The following is a 25,907-nucleotide window of genomic DNA, read 5'->3' on the forward strand; positions in this document are numbered from 1 at the left end:
AGAATTTAATGCAGATTTTATTAAATGTTCAGTTTCAGTTTTATTTGCAGATTTAAAGATAACATTTCATAAAGTGAGTGCTCAGCTTACACAGTGGTACACCCCGCTCAGCTGCAGAGCCTCACATTAACATTCATTTAACAACCACCGTAAAGAGCAGCCAGCAGTAATCATTCTCTCTGATAGCCGTAGTTCAACTGACAGGAAACAGGAAGTAGACAGTGATTGGTCAGTGATTTCAATAACAACAGTTTCCTCAACATCCCAAAAGATTCACAGTAAGCTAAAAGAAACGGGCTGATCTTCATCAGAAGACAGTGGTCTGCTCCTGCCTCTGAGCCGAGTCTGGGGTCTGCACACAAACGTCACATCAGTCAGGCTTTCTCTGGGTTAGCTGGATCAGCTGAGCCCAAACTCGTCGTAGAAACAGGAAACAGGAAGCAGCAAACTTACGAGGAAGAGCAGGGTGTGGTGGATGATGAACTCTCTAGTGAGGGTGATCAAGTCCTGGTTCATGGCCTGGAAGAGGGACGGGACCAGGACCACAGCCAGGTTATGGGCCGACATCTTGTTCACCTGAGAGAACACCTGAACCCTGAGGGAGAGAGGGAGGAGTCAGTGAGCAGGTGATGTTCTGTGTGCTGGTTTCATTCACTGTGTTCATGATCAGACTAAATAAATCATATTAACAGGTTCCATCAGCGTTCGATTCAAACTCAGGTGACTCCAGCCCTCCTACCTGCACGTCAGTGCAGTGGAGCTGGGCGATAGAACGATACGATATGTAAAATAACGTTTTCTCGATAGAAAAGTTAAACTATTGTGATAGGCCTCACCGCTCTTGTCCTCTTAAAAAAAGAAAAAGAACAGCCAATCCAAATTAAGTAGCGCAGAGCCGAACCAATCACAGCCGCAGCGTCACGTGACTTGTTACGTACAGCACGCGTGCCAAGCCGCACACGTGTATTTGTTTGGGAAGCAGCCAGCCGCCGTGCCACCCGGGTAATGGAGGAAATGAGCGTGCCGACTAGAGAAAGATCAACCGAGAGCGTGACCGAAGGTTACCGAAGAGAAAACAGATGATGGTTCCAACGCCGGAGAGATTGTGGAACGGAAGAGCCACAGAAGTTCCGTAGTGTGAAGGTATTTCAGCTATTTCAAGTCAAACAGAGTAGCTGCACTGTAAATGTGCCGAAAGCAAGTCTGGAAATACAATAAGCCAGTGCAGCTCAATTTCTGACTGGAAGCGCTAATTCGTCATTCGGCTTTTGTCAGACTAAAGTAACTGTTAAAACTGTTTGAAAAGCTCAGCTATGCAACAAGGAGAGACTGAGAATTTCCTTTTAGTTCTCAGTTTGATATTGACAAAAGTTAGTCAGTTTTGTCTGTTCTTCTGTAAAACAAACTAAGATTTATTTTTAGAATTAATATTTTGTTTCTAAGTGGAATTGACAATTTAGTCTGTTTATTTGTTCTATTTTGAAACTTAAACACTTTAGCGGCTGCCTTTTGTGTAGTTTGCAATATTTGCCTTTATTTATCTGAAAAAGTCTCATGTTCCTTAAGTACATCTGCCCTGTTGAACTTATTATGGGAAATAAATATTTAAATAAAAACAAGCTGCTGATTATTTCACATTTTACTTGTGAGCAACGGCACATTTAAATCTTACAAATATAGTTATTTGGCTGATATCGTGATAGATATCGTTATCGCCTGAAATGAAAAAAACATATCGTGATATGAAGAAATCTTATATCGCCCAGCTCTACAGTCCAGGTAATGACATTAAAGAGCAAACATGAAGCATTTACCACTGTGACTCTGATAAACGGGGGGTGAAGTGTTAGTCTGAGAGATTCTCCTAGTGGGACGTGAGTGTGATCAGGTGACACTGTCAGGTGATCTCAGGTGAGACAGAGGCAAACACGAGCTCTGAAACTACGTCTTACACCCCCTGCTGCCAGACTCAGGAACTGTAAGTAGCGAGGGGGCGGGGCTGACTGAGAAACTGACTGACTGAGTCGTTGTCCAATGAACTTCCACTTCGTGTTCCTCTGTGACTCCGAGTCCAAAATGTTCAAAATGAACTTTTTACTTTATTCAGTTAGACAGGAAACAGTTTAAACTGGGCAGGTCGTCGCCCCCTGCTGGACATTAGAGAGGGTGCAGCGTCAGTGTTCCTGCCTAATTACTGCACTGCTCTGTGTGCTGGACACCTTTCTGTCAGCAGCTCATCTGTAGGATCGATCATCTTCCCAGGTCCCGCCCCACCACCACCACCCTCATCGCGACTCTCTGGCTGTTTCACCGCTGGTCAACTGCAGAGTGGGAACGCCTCAAAGACGCTGTGTTTCCTGTTTCTGACGCCAACATGTTCACCTGCTCCCTGATAGATCCCGCCCACTGACAGGAGCCATGAGGGGAGCTGGACTGCCTTAGGGTGGTGTCAGAGAGGCGGATGTTGTCTAAGATAAGGACAGTGCTGGACCTCCCACCCACTCCATGACGTGCTGTCACAGGAGCACGCTCAGTGCAGGACTGAGATTACCCATAATGCACCACTGAACAACACATATCTGTGTGTAACATTAATGTTAGTTACTGTTACTGTTTTAAATAAACTGCTCTGATTCTGTGTGTGTGTGAGAGTGTGTGTGTTACATGTAGAAGTGTCCAAACAGGGCATTCAGGGTCGCTCGGTTGTCATCAGGAAGTTGCCGTAGTAACCGTCTGTACTCCTTAAACCTGCGTTTCTCGTCTGACACACCTGAGAGACAAACAGGCTGTTAGGGAGAGTACTACGACTACTGCAGTATCACTGCTGTCAGGATACTGTCAGTAGTACTACGGTTATACTGCAGTAAGATAAGATAAGATAAGATAAGATAAGATAAGATAAGATAAGATAAGATAAGATAAGATAAGATAAGATAAGATAACTCTTTACAGTACATGCTTTTTCTGTTCTGGAGACAAATATATAAATATTTTAGTGTTACACAGTTTTCCTGTTGCGTCGGGTTACAGTTACTTCACTCAGAAAAACTGCAGTACTTTTCAGGAGGGCTAATAGCGGCTCATATAAGGTCTCTGATGTTTTTGCAGTTTCTGCAGAGGTTACTGCTATTAGTACTACAGTACAGATACTGCAGCAGCTCTACAGACAGCAGTACTACATGTAGTAGTAGCTCAGACAGTAGTTCTTCGTGTACCTGCAGCCTGCAGCCACTGCCCTTGGGCTCCGTTGGGAATCAGACTCTCTTGCCGGCGGACATATTGTTTGAGGGCGGAGCCAGCATCTAGCACGCCCTGCTCATGACTCTCCAGGGGGGCGGAGTTTGGTGATATAATCAAGGCCTCCACCAACTGGCTGACTTTTGAAGCGAGACCGCAGCGCCGGTACACGCCCTCAACCTTCAGACCTGAGAGAGAAAATGCTGCATTAGAAGTATCCCATGATGCTTTGCTGCCTGTCACTGTGTCGGCATGGTGACCTCGGCTCACCGTAGGTGGTGATGTGGGAGATGCAGCGCTCGATGGCCGGCGGTACCGAACCTCTCAGCTGCACATCCATCACAGGGTACAGAGACCAAGAAACTGAGCTCTGATTGGCCGCAGGAGGATGGGGCACGGCTGGGCTCTGATTGGCTGCAGGAGGACGTGGCACGGCTGGGCTCTGATTGGCTGCAAGGGGACGTGGCACGGCTGGGCTCTGATTGGCTGCAGGAGGACGTGGCACGGCTGGGCTCTGATTGGCTGCAGGAGGACGTGGCACGGCTGGGCTCTGATTGGCTGCAGGAGGACGTGGCACGGCTGGGCTCTGATTGGCTAGAGCTCTTTGAAGGTGGGTGAACCAGGACCGACAGCTGTATTGCTCTTCGAAACGCAACGACACCCTCCTGAGGAGAGAAACCAGCTGTGATGTCACATATATCTGTGGTGGTGTCAGCCAATCAGAAGCTCTGAATTCACATCATTAGTTTTAATGAAGATGTTATAGAGTGATGCTGCACACCTATCTGCAGTTGCCATGGTGACGATGTTTTCAGATGGATCCATTTCTGTAAGAGGAGTTAAAGCCAGAGTGGTCAATGATATCAAAGTGTCCTCACATTCATCAGCAGCCTGACTGATTTCAGCAGATACACACAACACAATGCCGACAGCCACAGAAGAGCTCCGAATGCAAAGAAGCCTGAAAGCTGCTCGGAGAGTTCAGGCTGTGTAGGGCAGAGATGGTGACACCAGACCGATAATCAAAGAATAAACTACACGAGTGTGTGTGAATGAAAACATTTACACACGGAATAACCGTCAGCTGCAGGACCAACATCCAGTCATGGGTGGAAAACATTTCCAACAAGAAAGCACTCAAACAGATCAATATGTGTTCCCTCAACATCTACTGAACAAAACAACATACAGACGCATACTCATAAGACAGACTGTTACCTTGGTGACTGAGCATGCCCAGATCAATTGTGAGAGACTCATGGGATTCTCTGTGGACAGGGTGAATGCTGACTCCATCCTCCCAAAGCAGCAGCCAGGCCTCTGGATGATTGGAAGCTCTGCCCAATTCTACAATACACACTTTACTGACTGCGGAGGCTCCGCCCACCTCAGCATAAGACACGCCCCCTGGAAGAATCACCTGGAAACATGAATTCAGTCAGTCAGAGGACCTGAGCTGTGGATTTAGAGGAAAAGTCTGACCCAAACCAACATTACCTTCAGAATATGGACCAGGTGGTCCAACAGCCCCTCCCTGCTGTCAGCTGCACAGATCAGCTGATCTGTGAGTGTGACGATCTCAAACTGATGAGCTCGGCTGAAACACAGCAGCAGGTATGGTTCGGTCATCTTCATCACAGAGACACACTGTAACCCTCAATAATAAATGCCCTCGGTGATGTTTTTGTACCGCTAATATGCAACATTTATACTTGATATACTTCATTTATCAGGCTTAATAACCAGCCTGTAGAACATCTTCTGGATGACCTGTAGAGGTGCTGATGTTTATCACACCTGGTTTAAAGGACCTGTAAGTAGGCAGGCTGTTATGATGTCATAGATCAGAGTAAAGATTCATTATGACATTAGTAAACTAACATCCATCAATTCGCTTCCGCATATCCTTTTCAGGGTCGCGGGGGCGCTGGAGCCTATCCCAGCTGTCATAGGGCGAGAGGCGGGGTACACCCTGGACAGGTCGCCAGTCTGTCGCAGGTCCAACACACAGGGACAAACAACCAGTCGCACTCACGTTCACTCGCACATTCACACCTAGTGACAATTTGGATTATCCGATTAACCTATCCCCACAAGCTGCATGTCTTTGGACGGTGGGAGGAAGCCGGAGTACCCGGAGAGAACCCACGCAAACACGGGGAGAACATGCAAACTCCACACAGAGAGACCTGATGGTGGAATTGAACTCAGGACCTTCTTGCTGTGCGGCAACAGTGCTAACCACCGTGCCACTGTGCTGCCCCAGTAAACTAACAGTTTATGATTATTATTGATGGTTCTTATAAAAGTACTGTGACAGACAGGTGAGCTGCCCAGGTGACCCCGCCTCCCGTCCTATGACAGCTGGGATAGGCCACACCTCCACCTCAGACACAGCAGCTGATACCTGAACACAAACACCCTGGAGCTAGGACTCGTCTGCAGAGTAACAATAAGAGCTGAGGAGCCAGTCACTTTGTTTTTCTGTTGCCTTGGTAACCATATGAAAGGACTGATTCTTTCAGCTTTGCTGTTTGAGTCGGTTTGTAGGTGTTTGCAGTGAATAGATGTGTCCAGCAGAGGGAGCTGCAGTGTCAGAGTTGGCTGCCCTGAGCTTCCTGTTTTGTTTGTGGGAACTTCCTGTGATGTAAAACGTTCACCGGTTGTGTGTAACGAGCTCAGCGTGTTGCTTTGGTGTAGCTTTGGCGCTGGCAGTGGTCTGAGCTCAGTCCCGTGTGTCCTGCACTAAATCTGTTGGATGCTTTCTTCTATCCACACATCGTGCAGATGATTTAGGATGTCCCCAAACAAACTGGTCCTGAGTGATTCAGAGCTACCCTTTGATGAAATGAAGGACCCTGAAGGAGCCTGGGGCAGTGCTCGGGCTCGCTGACAGCGTCCTGGGTCCACTGACTCGGAGCGGGCCACGCTCCACACCTCCAGTGCTGAAGCTGCAGTAGAGAGCTGAGGCCGCAGGTGGTTGATTCTGTCATGGCGTTACCTCTGAACGAGTTCGAGTCGGCCCGGAGGAAACACTGTCCAACAGACAGGTGACCCGGGACAGGGACGCAGCTTCTGCCTCACACTGTGCAACGGACTGAATTTCCTGACAGTCGTAGCAGAGACACCCCGAGCTCTCCCTCCACTTCCTCCTGCTCTGACACTGAGGTGTCCCAAACCAGCTGACAGGTGTGCCGCGTGACCCCGGCCACTGATGGTTGAGCTTTACATCATTGCTGACATCACCATGAATGAGTTCAAAGTTCACAAAAAAACATTCACAGAGGCGTGGCCTCATCAAGGTGGCCTCCGCCTTTCAGACACAGCCTGTGGTCAGTCAGGTGTTTTTCTGCTAAAACCTCTAAAACGCAGTATTACTGTGAGGTACTGCAGTACTTGTGGTACCAGAGGTATTAGTACTGCATATTTACCCGTCTTTGAGGAAGACAGACAGGACTTCTCGCAGGTCGAGCACGTCGCAGGCTGCTGATTCGTTTTCTAGCGAGAAGAGAAAACGATCATCCTCCAGTTTCCCGTGAAGCTCCTCCTTCTCCTCACCTGCACAGATGACACAGGTGAGTGTTTGCTGATGTTTGGGTGGATCAAAGAGACTCTGACATGTCACCACATTCATATTCATGTACAGCGTTTTGATCTCTGCGAGGGCACCTGGATTCATTTGAACTGCATACCTGAGGGGGCGGAGTCCAACCTCCTTCTACCTGCCAGCGGCTGGTGAGGCGGGACTTCTGAGCACAGAACACACACAGAGCGGCAGGTGAGCTCAGATCAGCATTTACTGTCACCTGTGTGTGTGTGTTACCTTTGTGTGTGTGTGTGTGTTATCTGTGTGCGAGTGTGTGATCTTTGTGTGTGTGTGTGACCTGTGTGTGAGTGAGTGTGTGTGTGTGACCTGTGTGTGCGTGAGTGTGTGTGTGTGACCTTTGTGTGCGTGAGTGTGTGTGTGTGACCTTTGTGTGAGTGAGTGTGTGTGTGTGACCTTTGTGTGAGTGAGTGTGTGTGTGTGACCTTTGTGTGCGTGAGTGTGTGTGTGTGACCTGTGTGTGCGTGAGTGTGTGTGTGTGACCTTTGTGTGCGTGAGTGTGTGTGTGTGACCTTTGTGTGTGTGTGTGACCTGTGTGTGCGTGAGTGTGTGTGTGTGACCTTTGTGTGCGTGAGTGTGTGTGTGTGACCTTTGTGTGAGTGAGTGTGTGTGTGTGACCTGTGTGTGCGTGAGTGTGTGTGTGTGACCTTTGTGTGTGTGTGTGACCTGTGTGTGCGTGAGTGTGTGTGTGTGACCTTTGTGTGCGTGAGTGTGTGTGTGTGACCTGTGTGTGCGTGAGTGTGTGTGTGTGACCTTTGTGTGTGTGTGTGACCTGTGTGTGCGTGAGTGTGTGTGTGTGACCTTTGTGTGTGTGTGTGACCTGTGTGTGCGTGAGTGTGTGTGTGTGACCTTTGTGTGTGTGTGTGACCTGTGTGTGCGTGAGTGTGTGTGTGTGACCTTTGTGTGAGTGAGTGTGTGTGTGACCTTTGTGTGTGTGTGTGACCTGTGTGTGTGTGAGTGTGTGTGTGTGTGACCTTTGTGTGTGTGTGTGACCTGTGTGTGCGTGAGTGTGTGTGTGTGACCTTTGTGTGAGTGAGTGTGTGTGTGTGACCTTTGTGTGTGTGTGTGACCTGTGTGTGTGTGAGTGTGTGTGTGTGTGACCTGTGTGTGCGTGAGTGTGTGTGTGTGACCTTTGTGTGTGTGAGTGTGTGTGTGTGTGACCTTTGTGTGTGTGTGTGACCTGTGTGTGTGTGTGACCTTTGTGTGTGTGTGTGACCTGTGTGTGTGTGAGTGTGTGTGTGTGACCTGTGTGTGTGTGAGTGTGTGTGTGTGTGACCTGTGTGTGAGTGAGTGTGTGTGTGTGACCTTTGTGTGTGTGAGTGTGTGTGTGTGTGACCTTTGTGTGTGTGTGTGACCTGTGTGTGTGTGTGACCTTTGTGTGTGTGACCTGTGTGTGTGTGAGTGTGTGTGTGTGTGACCTGTGTGTGCGTGAGTGTGTGTGTGTGACCTTTGTGTGTGTGTGTGACCTTTGTGTGTGTGAGTGTGAGTGTGTGTTACCTTTGTGTGTGTGTTACCTGTGTACTCGTTGACTCGCAGCAGCTCGGTCTGCAGAGCCTGATTGGCTCGCTCTGCCAGCAGGATGAGGGAGGGGGTCTGTGGGTCTGATGAAGACACCTGCACAGGTGAGAGCCTCAGCTGAAGAAGGGAGTGTGTTATAAATGTTTAATAAGCTTAACGAGCATCATGAACACAGGACAGTACCTTTGCTCCGGAGCAGATCAGAGACATCGTTTCCTCCACGTCGTCAGTGCAGACCACCTGATACAGCCTCTGAAACACAAACACACACACCTGTCACACATATGACACCTGTGTAACGCCTCTGAGCGTGTGCGGTGGCTGAGCTGATTCTGGGTCAGACCTGCTCCATCATGGAGGGAAATGAGGCCAGAGCGTGCACTCGTCTGTAGCGCCCCCTGCTGTATTTATCCTTTATGAACTTTGACCTCTCCTCATCTGTGGACTCTGGGCGGAGCTGCTCTGCCGCTGGCACCGCTGGAGCCCACACCTGATTTGCCAGCTGGTTACCATAGGTAACGAACAGCTGGCAGAAGATTGAAGGTAAAAGTTAACTGCAGTTTCCATAATGTCCAGCAGAGGCAGCATTGACTCCAATGTTAAAACTCTACAGCAGAAATAAACATGTTTACAGCCTGAGACTAAAAAACTGGTCTCTATCCGGTCTTTAAGTCTGACGTCATTAGCCGTGTCTGGGCCCAGACTCAGCTGCAGGTCCATAAGCCAAACGGTCACTGTGGCTGCTCTTCCAGGTGTAACGGTTAAGTTTAACGTTCAGGCATCCATGAAAACTGAATTTATTAAACTTAACAGAGTTAGAAGTTAGCAGGGAGTTAGCTTGCTAGTTTCCGTCTAAATATAATATAGCCTGTCCCGACTGAGAGATTTCTAAAACAAATTCAAACGTACAGCTCTGCTATCGCTTCTGAAATAAATGAAGACAGAAAACTAAACAGCAGTGACGTTTGTAGGGTTACTTTAGTTTGGCTAGCTGGTATATAATGATGTGCTACGTGACCGCTAGCGACACAGCTATGTTAGCATAGCATAAACTTTTTTCCCACTCAATAAAAGTTCCCGATGATCAGGGACAAATGCAATCGCATGGCAGGATGCTGTAAACGGAGAACAACTGAGATAATCCATCCACAATAGTTAGTCATTCATATACTGCTGCATGGGCTGCAGTTACATCCTAAGGTTTTAAAAACTGAGCTTTAAAATGAACAGTGGTGATAAAAACTGAGAGAGGCCGACCGTGATCAGTGACTGTTTTTAGGGGCTTTTGAGAATAAATAGAACCAGATACAAAGCATTAAAACATGTTAAAAACACAACAGCCTTATTAAACGCAGAGTAGCAGGTTTCATCACGTCATCACTTAAAGACCTGATAGATCATAACAACAGTGGGTGGTGACAAAGGCAGCTGTAGCTGCTAACTGGCTGGCTGAACTGGGACTGTGTTTGTGTTGCACTGTGTTCAATCTCCACCCACTCACCTGTATCAGTGGTTCAGTCCAGATTTTATTGTCCATCCTTAGACTGCGCACCTTCGACAGGTTGCTGCCCAGGCCTCGATGGTGACCTGAGAACATGTTAGCATTTTGCGTTCAGTGGGTTTTACAGAATCTCAGAATCTTTGTTGTCATTGTGCTCTCGAACAACAAAAACTGTATACAAACCAATTCACTACAAGTGAAAAAAGGGCAATTTTAAGAGGATAAGTATGTACAATAAATTTTAAACAAAGAAAAAATGAAATAAATAAATAAATGAATGAATATAGTATTTACAAGACTGTGAATAAGAATGAAAAAGTGAGGATAGGGTTGCTGCCCAGTGCTTTAGTCCTCAAATATTTTTTCTATTTAACAACAGAAAAGAAAATGTGTGAAGGTTGTGTTTTCGCAGTGATCACAGTGTATCAACAGTCTACAGGTGTGTGTTATCAGCAGGTGAGTTTTATTGACAGGTGTGTTTCCCTCAGACTGCACACATTTTATTGGCAGTGGTGAAACTGGAACGCTGGTATCGTTTCATTTAATCAGCATCATATAAACTGTTCCAGCTAACAGTCAGTGGGTCAGGCTCACATTTGGTTTTGTTTCTTTACCTTCTTTCTTTATCTCAGAGCTTTCTGCTCTGTTGGTTTGGACGTATGCTACTCCTGTGATATCACCGAGATCTTACAACAGTGTTTGTTGGTTTCTCTTCTGGGCCTTTAATGGCACTTTGGAGGATCTTCTGCACCTGGTTATATTTGCTCATTCACAGCATCCAGATTCTTAAGAGGACAGCTCTGAGTCTCTGATCTTTTAAAAACAGCACAGGGAGGTGCGGTCTCTTGGACATGAATCTGTGCCTTTGTTTTGGTAGATTAAAATCGATTTTGTGTTACATATTTTCCTCAGTATTTTTATTTTCTGCCTTTTTCATACTTGTGTTCTGACATAAGTCCTGGGTAATGTTGCTTCTTTACGTCCGTGACCAACGATCGCTTGAATCCTGAAAAGGTTCACATCGATGCGTCTCATTCTGCTGTTACACAACCCTCTGCATTAATAATCTTAACGTGTACCAGGTGTGCTGTCATACCTGCACAGTGCTGACATATGACCAGCAGCAGATTGACCGAGGCCCACTCCGGATTGGCCGCACCACAGTCCCCGCACACCTTGTTGTACGGGTGTTCCCAGAGACGCAGCGCCACCTGACAGCAGGACAGAGCGCTCTGGATACTTGAAGACAGCCTGTCCACCCAGAGGGACAGATCCTTGGACGAATCAACAGACAGGCTGTAGGTAGGGGGCGGGGTTAAAGAGAGGAGGATATAATTTTAGCAAACAAATAAACACCATACAGGTATGGACCGACAAGCAGACACACAGACGGGGGTTTACTTGAAGGTCTTGTATGGAGTGATGAGGCTAAACGAGTGTTTCCCCGTCGATTTGACCGAGGCCACATTCAGGGGGACGGTATACGAGGCCACACCCAGCTGGAAGCCCTCCTTGTTAGGGTAAATCCAAAGGTCATGACCCCAGAGGGCAGCATAAGCACGACCCCGCGGGTCCTTAAGGGTGATTTGTCCATGGAGTTCTGGGGGGGTGGGGCTTGGATTGCCTCGAGTGGCGAGAAGAGAAGTGACCCAACCGTCCTGAACCTCTGATAGACAAACAGAAGCAAGCAGAAAAAATATGAGAGGCGTGAAACAGGGAAGCCGAGACCGCGGGTCTCTTTTATAATCGTGCTAAAATCGCTCACGCTATAAAACAAAGGCAGGTTTGACCAATCTGGTAGGAGCTGTCCCCAGTCGTCTTCCTGTGTTGGGTCAGTAGAATCCAGTAGAAACCAGAAGAGTCACTGTTCTTACCTTCACTATGAGCCATGAAGTCATAATGCTTCTTCCTGAAGTAAACAGAGAATCTGCCTTTGTCCAGTTTCTTCACGTTGGTGATACTGGAGACATGAAACAACACCTCGCTGAACCGGTCCTAAAGAGCAAAGCAAACGAGTAAATCGCTTTGGCTGAAGTCATTAGATTAGATTAGATAAAATAAAACTCTATTAATGGGTGGGTTCCTCCTTCGTTTTCACACAGCTGAATAAACGTCAAACAGAAAACTGATAAAACAGAAGTGTGAGATCGTCGAGAGTTTACACCAGTGTCCTGATATATTTTAGACAGCAAGGAGCAGACGGACGATTCATTAAACTCCACCGAGACAATCTGGACATTTCATTAAAAGTTTAATAAACTGTCATCTGCCCTTTATTGTTAGTTAGCACCTTAAACACTTCAAGCTGTGAGCTAATGACAGTAATATAAGAGCAGATTCATGCTGGTTGTAATTGGCTGTACGTTTTATGTCTAATCATGCATGATCTGATTAGTCGACTATCAAAAACAGGGGCGGAGCGTGGGGGGGGCTTACTGGGCTTAAGCCCGGGTTATTTTGTCAGAAGCCCGGGGTCTTTTGGAGTGTAATTTTTTCATAGTTAGATGTCTGGCTGACAACTGTATAAAACAAAAAGTACACACAATATTCGAAGCACATAGTGCACACTGTGGGAATTTACGACTGTGCATGAATCCCCCCTGATATTGGTATGATCCGAGCTCAGGCACTAAGCGACTGAGCGAGGGGGCGGGGCAGCTGCTGCCTGTGAGTGCGCTGTCGGAGAAACGGAGCCAGCCATACTAAGGAGAGCTTAAGTTTGACCAGGTACCAAAGCAAATCATTGGTACCGTACAAATAATGTAAATATGACGGTGCATCACGAAAGATTGATATCAAACTGATCACTTGACCAATATTACGTTACTCGCTCTTCGAGTGAATCAACAAATGGCGAAATGAAAAGCCGAACAAATGCAATTTTTTTTACAGAGTCTTAGCTTACGTGTGTTTATTTCATATTTTCAGTTCTTACCCTCCCCGACTAAATCGGTTTCAGTTATGTACTGAAATATAAGAATGGACATTAGAGGCTTCTTTCAAAGAAAAAACTCAGGTAAATGTTATTTTATATATTATGCTTTGTATGTTGTTCAGTATATTTCTATGCAAAACAAGAGGGGTTTCAGTACACAGCAGGATATTCACATTTGTAACCAGATATTTACACTTTAGGGAGAAAACATAAAACATTTTTACTGTACAACATCAATTTAGAGTAAACTTTTGTTTTAGATAAATATTGAAACATCTTTTGAATCAGTTAAATGTCAGAATAAAGAGAGACAGAGCTTCTATTTATCATCACTTTGATCAAATGTAGGAGTACATTGATGATGTGCAGAATTATTAGGCAAGTTGTATTTTTGAGGAATAATTTTATTGTTGAACAACAACCATGTTCTCAATGAACCCAAAAAACTCATTAATATCAAAGCTGAATGTTTGTGGAAGTAGTTTTTAGTTTGTTTTTAGTTTTAGCTATTTTAGGGGGATATCTGTGTGTGCAGGTGACTATTACTGTGCATAATTATTAGGCAACTTAACAAAAAACAAATATATACCCATTTCAATGATTTATTTTTACCAGTGAAACCAATATAACATCTCCACATTCACAAATATACATTTCTGACATTCAAAAACAAAACAAAAACAAATCAGCGCCCAATATAGCCACCTTTCTTTGCAAGGACACTCAAAAGCCTGCCATCCATGGATTCTGTCAGTGTTTTGATCTGTTCACCATCAACATTGCGTGCAGCAGCAACCACAGCCTCCCAGACACTGTTCAGAGAGGTGTACTGTTTTCCCTCCTTGTAAATCTCACATTTGATGATGGACCACAGGTTCTCAATGGGGTTCAGATCAGGTGAACAAGGAGGCCATGTCATTAGTTTTTCTTCTTTTATACCCTTTCTTGCAGCCACGCTGTGGAGTACTTGGACGCGTGTGATGGAGCATTGTCCTGCATGAACATCATGTTTTTCTTGAAGGATGCAGACTTCTTCCTGTACCACTGCTTGAAGAAGGTGTCTTCCAGAAACTGGCAGTAGGACTGGGAGTTGAGCTTGACTCCATCCTCAACCCGAAAAGGCCCCACAAGCTCATCTTTGATGATACCAGCCCAAACCAGTACTCCACCTCCACCTTGCTGGCGTCTGAGTGGGACTGGAGCTCTCTGCCCTTTACCAATCCAGCCACGGGCCCATCCATCTGGCCCATCAAGACTCACTCTCATTTCATCAGTCCATAAAACCTTAGAAAAACCAGTCTTGAGATATTTCTTGGCCCAGTCTTGACGTTTCAGCTTGTGTGTCTTGTTCAGTGGTGGTCGTCTTTCAGCCTTTCTTACCTTGGCCATGTCTCTGAGTATTGCACACCTTGTGCTTTTGGGCACTCCAGTGATGTTGCAGCTCTGAAATATGGCCAAACTGGTGGCAAGTGGCATCTTGGCAGCTGCACGCTTGACTTTTCTCAGTTCATGGGCAGTTATTTTGCGCCTTGGTTTTTCCACACGCTTCTTGCGACCCTGTTGACTATTTTGAATGAAACGCTTGATTGTTCGATGATCACGCTTCAGAAGCTTTGCAATTTTGAGACTGCTGCATCCCTCTGCAAGATATCTCACTATTTTTGACTTTTCTGAGCCTGTCAAGTCCTTCTTTTGACCCGTTTTGCCAAAGGAAAGGACGTTGCCTAATAATTATGCACACCTGATATAGGGTGTTGATGTCATTAGACCACACCCCTTCTCATTACAGAGATGCACATCACCTAATATGCTTAATTGGTAGTAGGCTTTCGAGCCTATACAGCTTGGAGTAAGACAACATGCATGAAGAGGATGATGTGGACAAAATACTCATTTGCCTAATAATTCTGCACTCCCTGTATACCAAGTTTATTGTTAATTAATAAGAAACTGCAGACGATTCCATTCTGAGCTGAAGAAGCTTCTGATTGGTTCGTAGAGTCCATGTGAGTAAACTGGTGGCACAGCTGTGGATGCATATAAGGCAAAACACAGAGGCTGTTTCTGTGACATGGGAACATCAAGAGATGTCAACCAAAACAGCAGGAACAGAACTGTGGAGCTGCATAAGTGTGGCTCAGTTTGAATACAATTTGGTGCCATTTACAAGAAATACAGATAGTTTCTCTCTTTACTCTTAAAGTTAACAAATATGTTTTTATATTTATCTAAAAAATAAACATTTAGTCTGATTTGATGTTACAATTAAAAAAGTGTTTTGATCTGAAGAGTAAATATCTGGTTTCAACTGTAGATTTGATGATTGTCAGCACAAAGAGGGAACAAGAGCAGGTGAGACACACCTGTTAGTCACATGGTTGTTTGCCAAAAGTATCACCGTATCACAGGTCCTCATGTATCTCGTACCTCGTGTTTCTTTTTAGGTTTGTTATTTTTCAAATTCTATATTTATTAAGTTATGCAGCTTGTTTGCACAACAAGGATAAATAATTATATAAACTTTTCTCAATCTCAATATTGGACTTTGGTAGAATTAAAAAATAAGTGTAGTGCAGGTCTATGATGATTTTTAGTGCTACTATCATCTAGTTCTGATTCTGGTTCTGTCTTGGTTAAGTCCTCAGTAGTCCTGATTTTGAACTGTTGTAGTCCTGTTTTAATGCCGGATCAGTTCTGGGTCTGGTTGAATCGGGGTTTAGTCCTCGTGTCTTGATACAGCCCCGACTTTGTTCTGCTTTGCTGCTTAATTAAAAAACTAGTTTAAGGTGTCCTGCACATGTGATATATATTTTTCCCTCTATGAAGTCATTCTTCTTTGAACAAAACTCAAAACAGAGCCAATTAATCTTTCAGTCATTTCTAACCCCCCCCAAAAGAAAAAAAAAAAAAAAAATCCCACATGCATACCACCCTTTTGGGCTAAGCCCCGGGTGTTTCAAATGTCTGGCTCCGCCTCTGATCAAAAATAATCGTTTGTGGCAGCCCTAATGTGGATGCTAAAAATGACAGCCTCAACATGGCATTTAATCTGTTATTAGACCCAATTGGCTTCTCTCAAAATGTAAAAGAACCCACCCACCACTAGGGATGGGTATCATTTAGGTTTTATCCGAGGCCGGTGCCAAACGGGTACTTTTGAAACGGTGCCGGTGCTTAAACGGTGCTTGAACTGGTGCTTTAGCTGTTTTTTTGTTAAAAAAAATAACAATGTTAGCCTTTTCTGCAGCTATGGGCATATATGGCATCACTCTTGGCTGGAAGCAGTGCTTAAACAATGGAAAAAACTCAAACTTTGTCCAAAAACCTCTCATGTTTAACTGTTTTCCACTTTTTCTTTGGTCATTTTGGCCTTTTTGGCCAGGGTGAAGGGAGTATCTGCCATCAAACAAGAAGACAGCCGCATGTAACTACGATCTCTAATAATCAGCTACAGTGGCTTGCAAAAGTTCGTATCCTTGAACTTTCCCACATTTTGTCACATTACAGCCACAAACATGAATCAGTTTTATTGGAATTCCACGTGAAAGACCAACACAAAGTGGTGCACACGTGAGAAGTGGAATGAAAATCAAACATGACTCCAAACATTTTTTACAAATAAATAACTGCAAAGTGGGGTGTGCGTAATTATTCAGCCCCCTTTGGTCTGAGTGCAGTCAGTTGCACATAGACGTTGCCTGATGAGTGCTAATGACTAAATAGAGTGCACCTGTGTGTAATGTCAGTACAGATACAGCTGCTCTGTGACGGCCTCAGAGGTTGTCTGAGAGAATATTGGGAGCAACAACACCATGAAGTCCAAAGAACACACCAGACAGGTCAGGGATAAAGTTATTGAGAAATTTAATAATAATAATAATAATAATGGATTGGATTTATATAGCACTTTTCAAGGCACCCAAAGCGCTTTACAATGCCACTATTCATTCTCTCTCGCATTCACACACTGGTGGAGGCAGCTACGGTTGTAGCCACAGCTGCCCTGGGGCAGACTGACAGAAGCCAGGCTGCCATATCGCGCCATCGGCCCCTCTGGCCAACACCAGTAAGCGGTAGGTGAAGTGTCTTGCCCAAGGACACAACGACCAGGACAGAGAGCCCGGGGATCAAACCGGCGACCTTCCGGTTACAGATACGCTTCCCAACCCCCTGAGCCATGGTCGCCCCAAAAAAGAATCCAGTTATGCACTTGTTATGCTTTTTTTTTTTTGGAACTCACAGGCCGAACAAGGAGAGCGCTGATCAGAAATGCAGCCAAGAGGCCCATGGTGACTCTGGACGAGCTGCAGAGATCTACAGCTCAGGTGGGGGAATCTGTCCACAGGACAACTATTAGTGGTGCACTGCACAAAGTTGGCCTTTATGGCAGAGTGGCAAGAAGAAAGCCATTGTTAACAGGAAACCATAAGAAGTCCTGTTTGCAGTTTGCCACGAGCCATGTGGGGGACACAGCAAACATGTGGAAGAAGGTGCTCTGGTCAGATGAGACCAAAATGCAAACACTATGTGTGGATGAAAACTAACACTGCACATCACTCTGAACACACCATCCCCACTGTCAGACATGGTGGTGGCAGCATCATGCTCTGGGGGGGCTTCTCTTCAGCAGGGACAGGGAAGCTGGTCAGAGTTGATGGGAAGATGGATAGAGCCAAATACAGGACAGTCTTGGAAGAAAACCTCTTGGAGTCTGCAAAAGACTTGAGACTGGGGCGGAGCTTCACCTTCCAGCAGGACAACGACCCTAAACATGAAGCCAGGGCAACAATGGGATGGTTTAAAACAAAACATATCCATGTGTTAGAACGGCCCAGTCAAAGTCCAGATCTAAATCCAATCCAGAATCTGTGGCAAGATCTGAAACTGCTGTTCACAAACGCTGCCCATCTAATCTGACTGAGCTGGAGCTGTTTCAAAGAAGAATGGGCAAAGATTTCAGTCTGTAGATGTGCAAAGCTGGTAGAGACAGACCCTAAAAGACTGGCAGCTGTAACTGCAGCAAAAGGTGGTTCTACAAAGTATTGACTCAGGGGCTGAATAATTACGCACACCCCACTTTGCAGTTATTTATTTGTCAAACAAGTTTGGAGTCATGTATGATTTTCGTTCCACTTCTCACGTGTGCACCACTTTGTGTTGGTCTTTCACGTGGAAGTCCAATAAAACTGATTCATGTTTGTGGCTGTAATGTGACAAAATGTGGGAAAGTTCAAGGGGGCCGAATACTTTTGCAAGCCACTGTATGTACCACAGGCCTTCAAGCTGGCTGTAGTTAAACCTTTACTCAAAAAGCATCTCTAGACCCAGCAGTCTTAGCTAATTATAGGCCAATCTCCAACCTTCCTTTATATCAAACATCCTTGAAAGAGTAGTTGTCAAACAGCTAACAGATCATCTGCAGAGGAATGGTTTATTTGAAGAGTTTCAGTCAGGTTTCAGAGCTCAGCACAGCACAGAAACAGCTTTAGTGAAGGTTACAAATGATCTTCTTATGGCCTCTGACAGTGGACTCATCTCTGTGCTTGTCCTGCTAGACCTCAGTGCAGCGTTCGATACTGTCGACCATAATATCCTATTAGAGCGATTAGAACATGCTGTAGGTATTACAGGTACTGCACTGCAGTGGTTTGTATCATATCTATCTAATAGACTCCAGTTTGTGCATGTAAATGGAGAGTCCTCTTCACACACTGAGGTTAATTATGGAGTTCCACAGGGTTCAGTGCTAGGACCAATTCTGTTTACATTATACATGCTTCCCTTAGGCAGCATCATTAGAAGACATAGCATACATTTTCACTGCTATGCAGATGACACCCAGCTCTATCTGTCCATGAAGCCAGATAACACACACCAATGAGTTAAACTGCAGGAATGTCTTAAAGACATAAAGACCTGGATGGCCGCTAACTTTCTGCTTCTTAATTCAGATCAAACTGAGGTTATTGTACTCGGCCCTGAAAAGCCTAGAAATATGGTATCTAAGCAGATTCTTACTCTGGATGGCATTACCCCCATCTTATCTTAATGACCTTGTAGTACCATATCACCCTATTAGAGCGCTTCGCTCTCGCTCTGCAGGCCTACTTGTTGTTCCTAGAGTATTTAAAAGTAGAATGGGAGGCAGAGCCTTCAGTTTTCAGGCCCCTCTTCTGTGGAACCAGCTTCCAGTTTGGATTCAGGAGACAGACACTATCTCTACTTTCAAGATTAGGCTTCAAACTTTCCTTTTTGCTAAAGCATATAGTTAGGGCTGGACCAGGTGACCCTGGATCCTCCCTTAGTTATGCTGCAATAGACGTAGGCTGCCGGGGGATTCCCATGATGCACTGGGTTTTTCCTTTCCAGTCACCTTTCTCACTCACTATGTGTTAACAGACCTCTCTGCATTGAATCATATCTGTTATTAACCTCTGTCTCTCTTCCACAGCATGTCTTTATCCTGTCTTCCTTCTCTCACCCCAACCAATCACAGCAGATGGCCCCGCCCCTCCCTGAGCCTGGTTCTGCTGGAGGTTTCTTCCTGTTAAAAGGGAGTTTTTCCTTCCCACTGTCGCCAAAGTGCTGCTCATAGGGGGTCATATGATTGTTGGGTTTTTCTCTGTATCTACTGTACAATATAAAGCACCTTGAGGCGACTGTTGTTGTGATTTGGCGCTATATAAATAAAATTGAATTGATAGGTCCACACAGTGAGACAGGTACACAGAGTGAGGTAAATAACACAGTGAGACAGGTGAGAGATGCCAGCTTACTGTGCGTTTCTTCCACAGAGACATCAGCTGTCCGTCCAGCGTCGCCCATAATACATTATGTCTGTTAAAGGCAGAAAACAAGTTCATCATCCATTCAACTGACAAGTAAGCAGTCACATGATTTTGGGTCCCCTGATTAGCCCAGGTTAGCTGGTTCTGCTCATACTACAGGAAACATGAGGTTCTAATGGGATTTTGTTTCAGCGAACGAGACAGGTGAGGCCAAAAGACCAGAAAATGAAGAACCTTTTATGAAGATCTTTAGGTGCTGATACATGATAAATATCCCAACAGTAGATAGTACGGACCACTCGAGAACCTAGTCTTTGTGGACACCCTTTAGGTTTTGAGGCCCAGGCCGACTCTGTCCTGGAGTGAATCTAAAGCACGACTTGTGAAACCTGTGATGGCCTTGACATTACCTGAAGCCTTTCCAGACGTCCAGCCAGCTTGCCCGGACGACAGGGCTCTGAGGAGTAGGTTTCCCGCTGGCGCCCTTCTTCCTTGACACTCGGATGGTGGCCGCCCTGCAGGACACACCCACGTTAACACTTTGAAGGTCGATTTAGTTTTGCAGGCGTTGTGCGTAGTTGTGTTTACCTCGGTGTCTTCTGTCTGACAGATTTTCCTGATCGGCCTGCTGTGTTGGGAGGGGGCGGGGCCGGCCGAGTAGGTATCAAACGAAAGGAAGTATTAGTCGAGATTCTGCAGAACAAACACAACGACACCATGAGAAAGATAGTTCAAACCCTTTAAGGAGCTTTACATTGTAAGGTAAACCCTACAGTAATACAATTTACCGACACGATCTCATCCCAAAAACATTTCACGCCAGGTGACAAACCGTCAACATATTACGTTTTTTCCTAAATATAATATGAGATAGTATGAGAACCGTTTGGACTCAATCTACACATGTTCGTTCATTTTCCTAAAATCGCTTGGGAGAACACTATTTAACGTCATTAAAGTGCTGGTTACGGTTAGGAACAAGGTTATGGTTAAGGATAAGAGAAGGTTTAGGGCTGGAACGTCTGTTTCCGCAGGACTGTCACTGGATTTCATCCATAACCCGGCGTGTACCATATGAACACGGAAGGTCACCTTTCGCGTTCCTCAGGAACACTGCAGGACTTGACAAAACATCAGGATGTTACGCCTCGGGAGTGAGAACGGTCTGAATTCACAGTAACCATACACACTTGTCATTGTTGGTCGTCGGGGCAGAACGAGGATCTGCTTCAGCTGTAGAAGGAGCGGGGCTAACACCTGATTCTTCCTCCTCATTGGATGACTCAGATTCAGCTTCCTCTTGGGTCGTCCAGCAGGCCAACGTGGTGTCCGACGGGTTTTCTGCTCTGGTGCTATGAGGACCTGGAGATAAAACTGGAACCAGAACCAGGAAAAACTGAAGCAGTTGGAAGCCAGTGGGAAGAAGCCCAGCAGAAGAAATACTAACAGTACCTTCACCTGTTAACCCTGCAGCACCCTCTACAGGTGGCAGCGTGACTGCAGCGGTCGGGTCTAAAGCTGATGTCACCAGCTGTGACAGCGCTCCAACATCTGGACACAGGTTCAGAGGAACACAAAGAGCATGTGTTAGTTCTTCTTACCCTCAGAAAGGGCTGAATCCTCTTAAGCTTGCAGAATGTTTAACGTTCAGGTGACCTAAAGCTGTGCACCACCTCAGGTGATCACCTGCACCTGACCTCCTGACACTTTCTACCAGCTGGAAGTGAAGCTGCACTCTAACTGTGGATCATACCCTCCTGATGTTTATATAAAAATTACACACAAACGTCCTTTTTCTGGTGGTCGTACCTGTCATTGCACCTGTACGAGCATCTCCAGCTCCACTTCCCGTCAGCGAGGGTCGGTGGGGTTTAGTATTTGGGAGGGGTGGGGCTGATGGAGAGAAGCTCACAGCAGGGTTACCCACACCGCTAACAAACCCCGCAAAGCTGGGAATGTTAGCCAGTGAGTTAAAAATGCTGTCCAAGCTAGGAGCAGGTGCAGGTGTGGTGGAGGGGGCGGGGCTTAGCACAGCAGTATCTGTGTTAGCACCAGGTGGCATTGGATTGAATGACGCAAGGTTAGCCTCAGTGCTAGCAGCTTCTGCTAAGTCAGGTATGTGGGTGGTAATGCTATTAGCTATGCTGTCTAAGGAGGGGGGAGCAGAGGGTGTGGAGGGGTTCCAGGGGGCGGAGCCTCCAATGGAAGCAGCGACTCCTGCCAGTGACGGGATGTTGGTGGCGATCACGCCAGTGACGCCATCCAGAGTTGGCAAGGTGAGGCTACGACTCAGTGCACTGTGAGCATCTTCATCTGAGGAGGACACATGACATCAGCTTCATCATTATTTCACAACAAAAAGCTCAGAAACTTTCACAATAAGACTTCAATAAAGATCACTGACATTTTCACAATAAGAGTCTTGTAATACCAAATGATGATTCACAATAAAAATGCTAAACTTTCATTTAGACTTTTACGTTTAGAGAACAGTGAAAAAGACTATCACAATAAAAGGTCAGCAATATTAGTGATACTTTCTCAATAATAACACCTGCAATATAATTACAGGGGCTTTCAGAGTAAGTCATCTAATAATACACTGGAATGTCACAATAAGTGTGACAGCATGGGGAGCTTCATGAAAGAGTCCTTCAGAGTAAGAGTCTGGTAATGTTCCCTGGAGAGACACTTTCATAATAAAAGCTTCCTGGGCAGAGCTCTATGGGGCAGTAGAAGGACGACCAACACAGTCTCACTTTGTGAATTTTTCCACCGTCTTTGAAGTGATCTGGTCGGAGCAGCCCGGGACATGACGTGACACGATCTTTACAGAGATTATCTGATTACCACAGGAAGACAAACTGGTTTGAGATAATCACTTGTGATATCTGAACAAACAGTGGGAGGAGTTTCCCTCGCCCGAACAAACAGGTTCACCGGCTCGCAGTGAAAAAACGCCAGCAGCTGACTGGTAGGATGAAACTGACGAGGTCCTGCAGCTTTTATTTTGGTATACTTAATGATCAGTGATCAATAATCGACTGGTCCTCAGTCAGTCTGACTCAGAGCTGGAACTTCTGAGACCTCATCGATCACAGGAAGTGAGCGTGGTCTTCAACAGGAAGCAGCCCCTAACTCTGTGTTGTTTCTGTTGGCTGCTTGTGCTGGTCTGCTGACTTTAAGGACCGATGTTTGTCTCTCACTTCCTGTTTGGATGCTCAGGTCTTCACATGTTTGTGTTTAACCTCCTGTTTCATTCTTTCCTTCGTGTCTCGTGTGTTTGATGAAGTCGTCCTCTTTGTAGGAGCTGAAAGAAGCTGGACCATCTTCAGTTCTTAGCGTTTGATCCCAGAGTCTGCTGAATCATCATCACTGTATCGTCGGGGTTCAGCAGTGTAAGACTGACTGTGTTGGTTAGAGAGGAGATGATTCCAGGGTGATTCCAAGATGATTCCAGGGTGATTTCAGGCTTTCCTGCATCTTAAGGGAACCCTCTCGCTCACTCAGACCTGCTGCAGGTTTGGACCGAACCAAAGTGTCATCATGGATCAGGAGCAGTAAGGACGTCACACACATGCTCTGTTCTGTTTCAGGGGTGTCAAACATAAGGCCCGGGGGCCAGAACCAGTCAAGTCTGCTGCATGTCTTTGGAAAATGTGAAGGAGAGCAGAGATTTATAACTGTTACCTGTGTTAGAGCCTTACCTCCACTGTGGCCCTTCACACACGCCAAAGACATTACTAACTGATAAACAATGAAAGGACAGAAACCACCTACACGACTGTTTTTCTCCTGGATGAGCATCTCAGGGATCCGGTGTTACAGAGCAGTTTCACTGGTGTGGAGCCCACTGTGATCTAGAGCCCACTGTGATCTAGAGCCCACTGTGATCTAGAGTGGGCTCCACACAGCCCACCGTGTAAGGTCAATTTCACATCCCTGTGCCTTCTCTACTCTGTGTGTGTGTGTGTGTGTGTGTGTGTGTGTGTGTGTGTGTGTGTGTGTGTGTGTGTGTGTGTGTGTCTGTGTGTGTGTCTGTGTGTCTGTGTGTGTCTGTGTCTCTGTGTGTGTGTGTGTGTGTGTGTGTGTCTCTGTGTGTGTGTGTGTGTGTGTGTGTGTGTCTGTGTGTGTGTGTGTCTGTGTCTCTGTGTGTGTGTGTGTGTGTGTGTGTGTCTCTGTGTGTGTGTGTGTGTGTGTGTGTGTGTCTGTGTGTGTGTGTGTCTGTGTCTCTGTGTGTGTGTGTGTGTCTGTGTGTGTGTCTGTGTCTCTGTGTGTGTGTGTGTGTGTGTCTGTGTCTCTGTGTGTGTGTGTGTGTGTGTGTGTGTGTCTGTGTGTGTGTGTGTCTGTGTCTCTGTGTGTGTGTGTGTGTGTGTGTGTGTCTCTGTGTGTCTGTGTGTGTGTGTCTGTGTGCGTGTGTATCTATGTGTCTGTGTGTGTGTCTCTGTGTGTGTGTCTGTGTGCGTGTGTCTGTGTGCGTGTGAGTCTGTGTGCGTGTGTATCTATGTGTCTGTGTGTGTGTGAGTCTGTGTGTGTGTACCTGGACTCTGAACTGCTGGCTGTAGAGTTCCCTCAGCCTTGGCACTGAAACACAAACGTTAGGACTCAGTTTCTGCTGTGATTGGTTGTCCTGTGGTCACATGACCAAGCAGTGATGTCACAGCTGTGACAACAACTCCACCTTCTACAAAGACACAAGAGAGCGAGGAGAAGAAAAAGCAAAAGAAGAGGACGAAGGAAACACCTCAGACAGACCGCGGCTCAGAGGTCAGAGGTCGCAGCCATGACTGATGTGTTATATGTGAACCCAGCTGCTACTGTAATCTGATTACAGACTACGTTCAGATGATCAAACTGGGAACAAAACAGCTGAGCTCAAACATGTGTGAAGACGTTTGTGTCGTCTGTTTCATGCAACCGTACGATTATGATTCCGACACAGTATCAGTAACACACTCGACCACATCCACACTAAACTCTGCAGTACCACACACCACCACCTCTACTTCCTGTTTACTGTCCCTCCAAAATAAATCCTAACTCAGGCTGGACTCTGAGCTGACTTGCTGTCTCTCCGTGTGAGCGAGATATGAAATCAGTGAAATGAGACTGAAGCACAGATTTCATTATAGTTGGCAGATTTAAAGATTATCTGACCTTCCCAGTGAGGAGGTGGAGCTTCGATTTCCTGTCGAGTAACAGCGGCGAGGCTTCGGGATAGGAGGAGTAGACATCTGCTGGACAGGAAGAGCCGTTAGTGATCTGATCATTGTGATTGGTTTTCATTCAGAAGCTGATCAGAGGAGTTTTTAACAATCCTCGTTTGGATGGAGGCAATTATCTTTGACCTGAAAAGCCTCCGACCTCACGTTTCACTCTGAAGCTGAAACTAGTGAGATCACAGCGGGCACGTCACAAGTTTGACAGGCGGTGCGCTCCAGTGAAGGGAACACGGCGAGCAGCACGATGCTCGCCGAGAACGAAGAGGAAAGCTTTCATTACAAACATGAAACACTCCCATGATTCCCTCTGCTCAGCAGCTCAGAACATGTTTTAATGACACAAGCCAGTCACATGACCCGGTGTAGCGCCAGGTCAGACAGCATCAGTGATTAGAGATGTCACAGTCAGAGTGCTCAAATCCAGCTGTGAGCGCACAGCTGTGTGACGCCTTCAGAGGAAACAGGGAGAGTCTGACTTCAGGACGAGCTCCTCCTCAGGAGGAACGCAGAGAGGAACTTCAGTTTCACAGTAAAACGTCTGCATTTAAACACGACAAAGCCGAGCTCGTCAACAAACCTCGGTGTAAGTCAGAGTGAAACACACAGTTTCTTTGACTCTCTGCTGATCTGTTCATGGAGACTACAGGACACTCACACACACAGAGCAGTTGTTACCTTGGCGTCCGTCAGCTCCTGTGGATCGGGACCTCAGTCACCTGCGTGCCTGCTTACCTGTCTGAGCTGTGAGCGTGTGCTGTGTGTGCGTGACGTCATCGAGCTGCGGCTCCACCTGCACTCATAAACACAGAGTGTTAAATCCACCCTGTGTGTGTGCGTGTTTAGGGCGGCGTTCTCAGTGCGACACGTTACATGAACACTTGGTGTGTATGAACAGACGTGTGGCCTCCTGATGTGATCAACTTTTACAGGCCGCTGGAGCCTCGGTGCAGCCTGAGCACGACTCCGTGTCACACACAGGTGAGAACAGGTGAGGCTCCTTTAAGTCAGCTGATCCAACTCTGACAGTTTTACAGTGAAGTCTCACCAGTCAGACCGGCACAGGTGTGGCTCACCTGTGTGTGTGTGTGTGAGACTCTTCTTC

The 25,907-nt window shown here is 46.2% G+C and overlaps 1 protein-coding gene across 7 annotated transcripts; it reads right to left on the reverse strand.

Annotated features, from left to right (window-relative positions):
- Positions 1 to 4: 4 nt before the first annotated feature.
- On the reverse strand, positions 5 to 25,748 carry LOC308387242 (arf-GAP with Rho-GAP domain, ANK repeat and PH domain-containing protein 1). Of its 7 annotated transcripts, none has more exons than XM_080867179.1 (26): positions 25,538 to 25,748; positions 24,741 to 24,817; positions 24,124 to 24,167; positions 21,393 to 21,896; positions 21,042 to 21,134; positions 20,774 to 20,957; positions 20,172 to 20,276; positions 19,994 to 20,098; positions 19,572 to 19,632; positions 11,735 to 11,855; positions 11,262 to 11,526; positions 10,957 to 11,156; positions 9,861 to 9,946; positions 8,703 to 8,885; positions 8,543 to 8,611; positions 8,356 to 8,476; positions 6,930 to 6,986; positions 6,669 to 6,795; positions 4,735 to 4,834; positions 4,456 to 4,657; positions 4,019 to 4,064; positions 3,508 to 3,902; positions 3,216 to 3,425; positions 2,665 to 2,770; positions 454 to 595; positions 5 to 352 (listed from the first exon to the last, which is right to left on the reverse strand). In XM_080867179.1, the coding sequence occupies exons 1-26, from the start codon at positions 25,577 to 25,579 to the stop codon at positions 308 to 310; spliced, it is 3,690 nt and encodes a 1,229-aa protein (XP_080723305.1). In that variant the 5' UTR covers positions 25,580 to 25,748; the 3' UTR covers positions 5 to 307. The 7 variants fall into 7 exon arrangements, with proteins under 7 accessions (XP_080723305.1, XP_080723306.1, XP_080723304.1 ...); XM_080867180.1 differs by having other exon boundaries at positions 8,356 to 8,455; positions 21,036 to 21,134; XM_080867178.1 differs by having other exon boundaries at positions 21,036 to 21,134.
- Positions 25,749 to 25,907: the final 159 nt, after the last annotated feature.

Source organism: Rhamphochromis sp. 'chilingali', assembly GCF_963969265.1.
Source record: "Rhamphochromis sp. 'chilingali' genome assembly, chromosome: 19".
Classification (NCBI taxonomy): Eukaryota; Metazoa; Chordata; class Actinopteri; order Cichliformes; family Cichlidae; genus Rhamphochromis; species Rhamphochromis sp. 'chilingali'.

Bases quoted from the DNA above. Each gene is read 5' to 3' on its own strand.
- LOC308387242 (XM_080867178.1), bottom strand. From the start codon at position 25,579: ATGACGTCACGCACACACAGCACACGCTCACAGCTCAGACAG. The intron at 8,886-9,860 runs GTGAGTGGGTGG...ATCTTCTGCCAG, and splicing joins GGACTGAACCACTGATACAG to CTGTTCGTTACCTATGGTAA. The intron at 4,065-4,455 runs GTAACAGTCTGT...CTCCTCTTACAG, and splicing joins GGGCATGCTCAGTCACCAAG to AAATGGATCCATCTGAAAAC.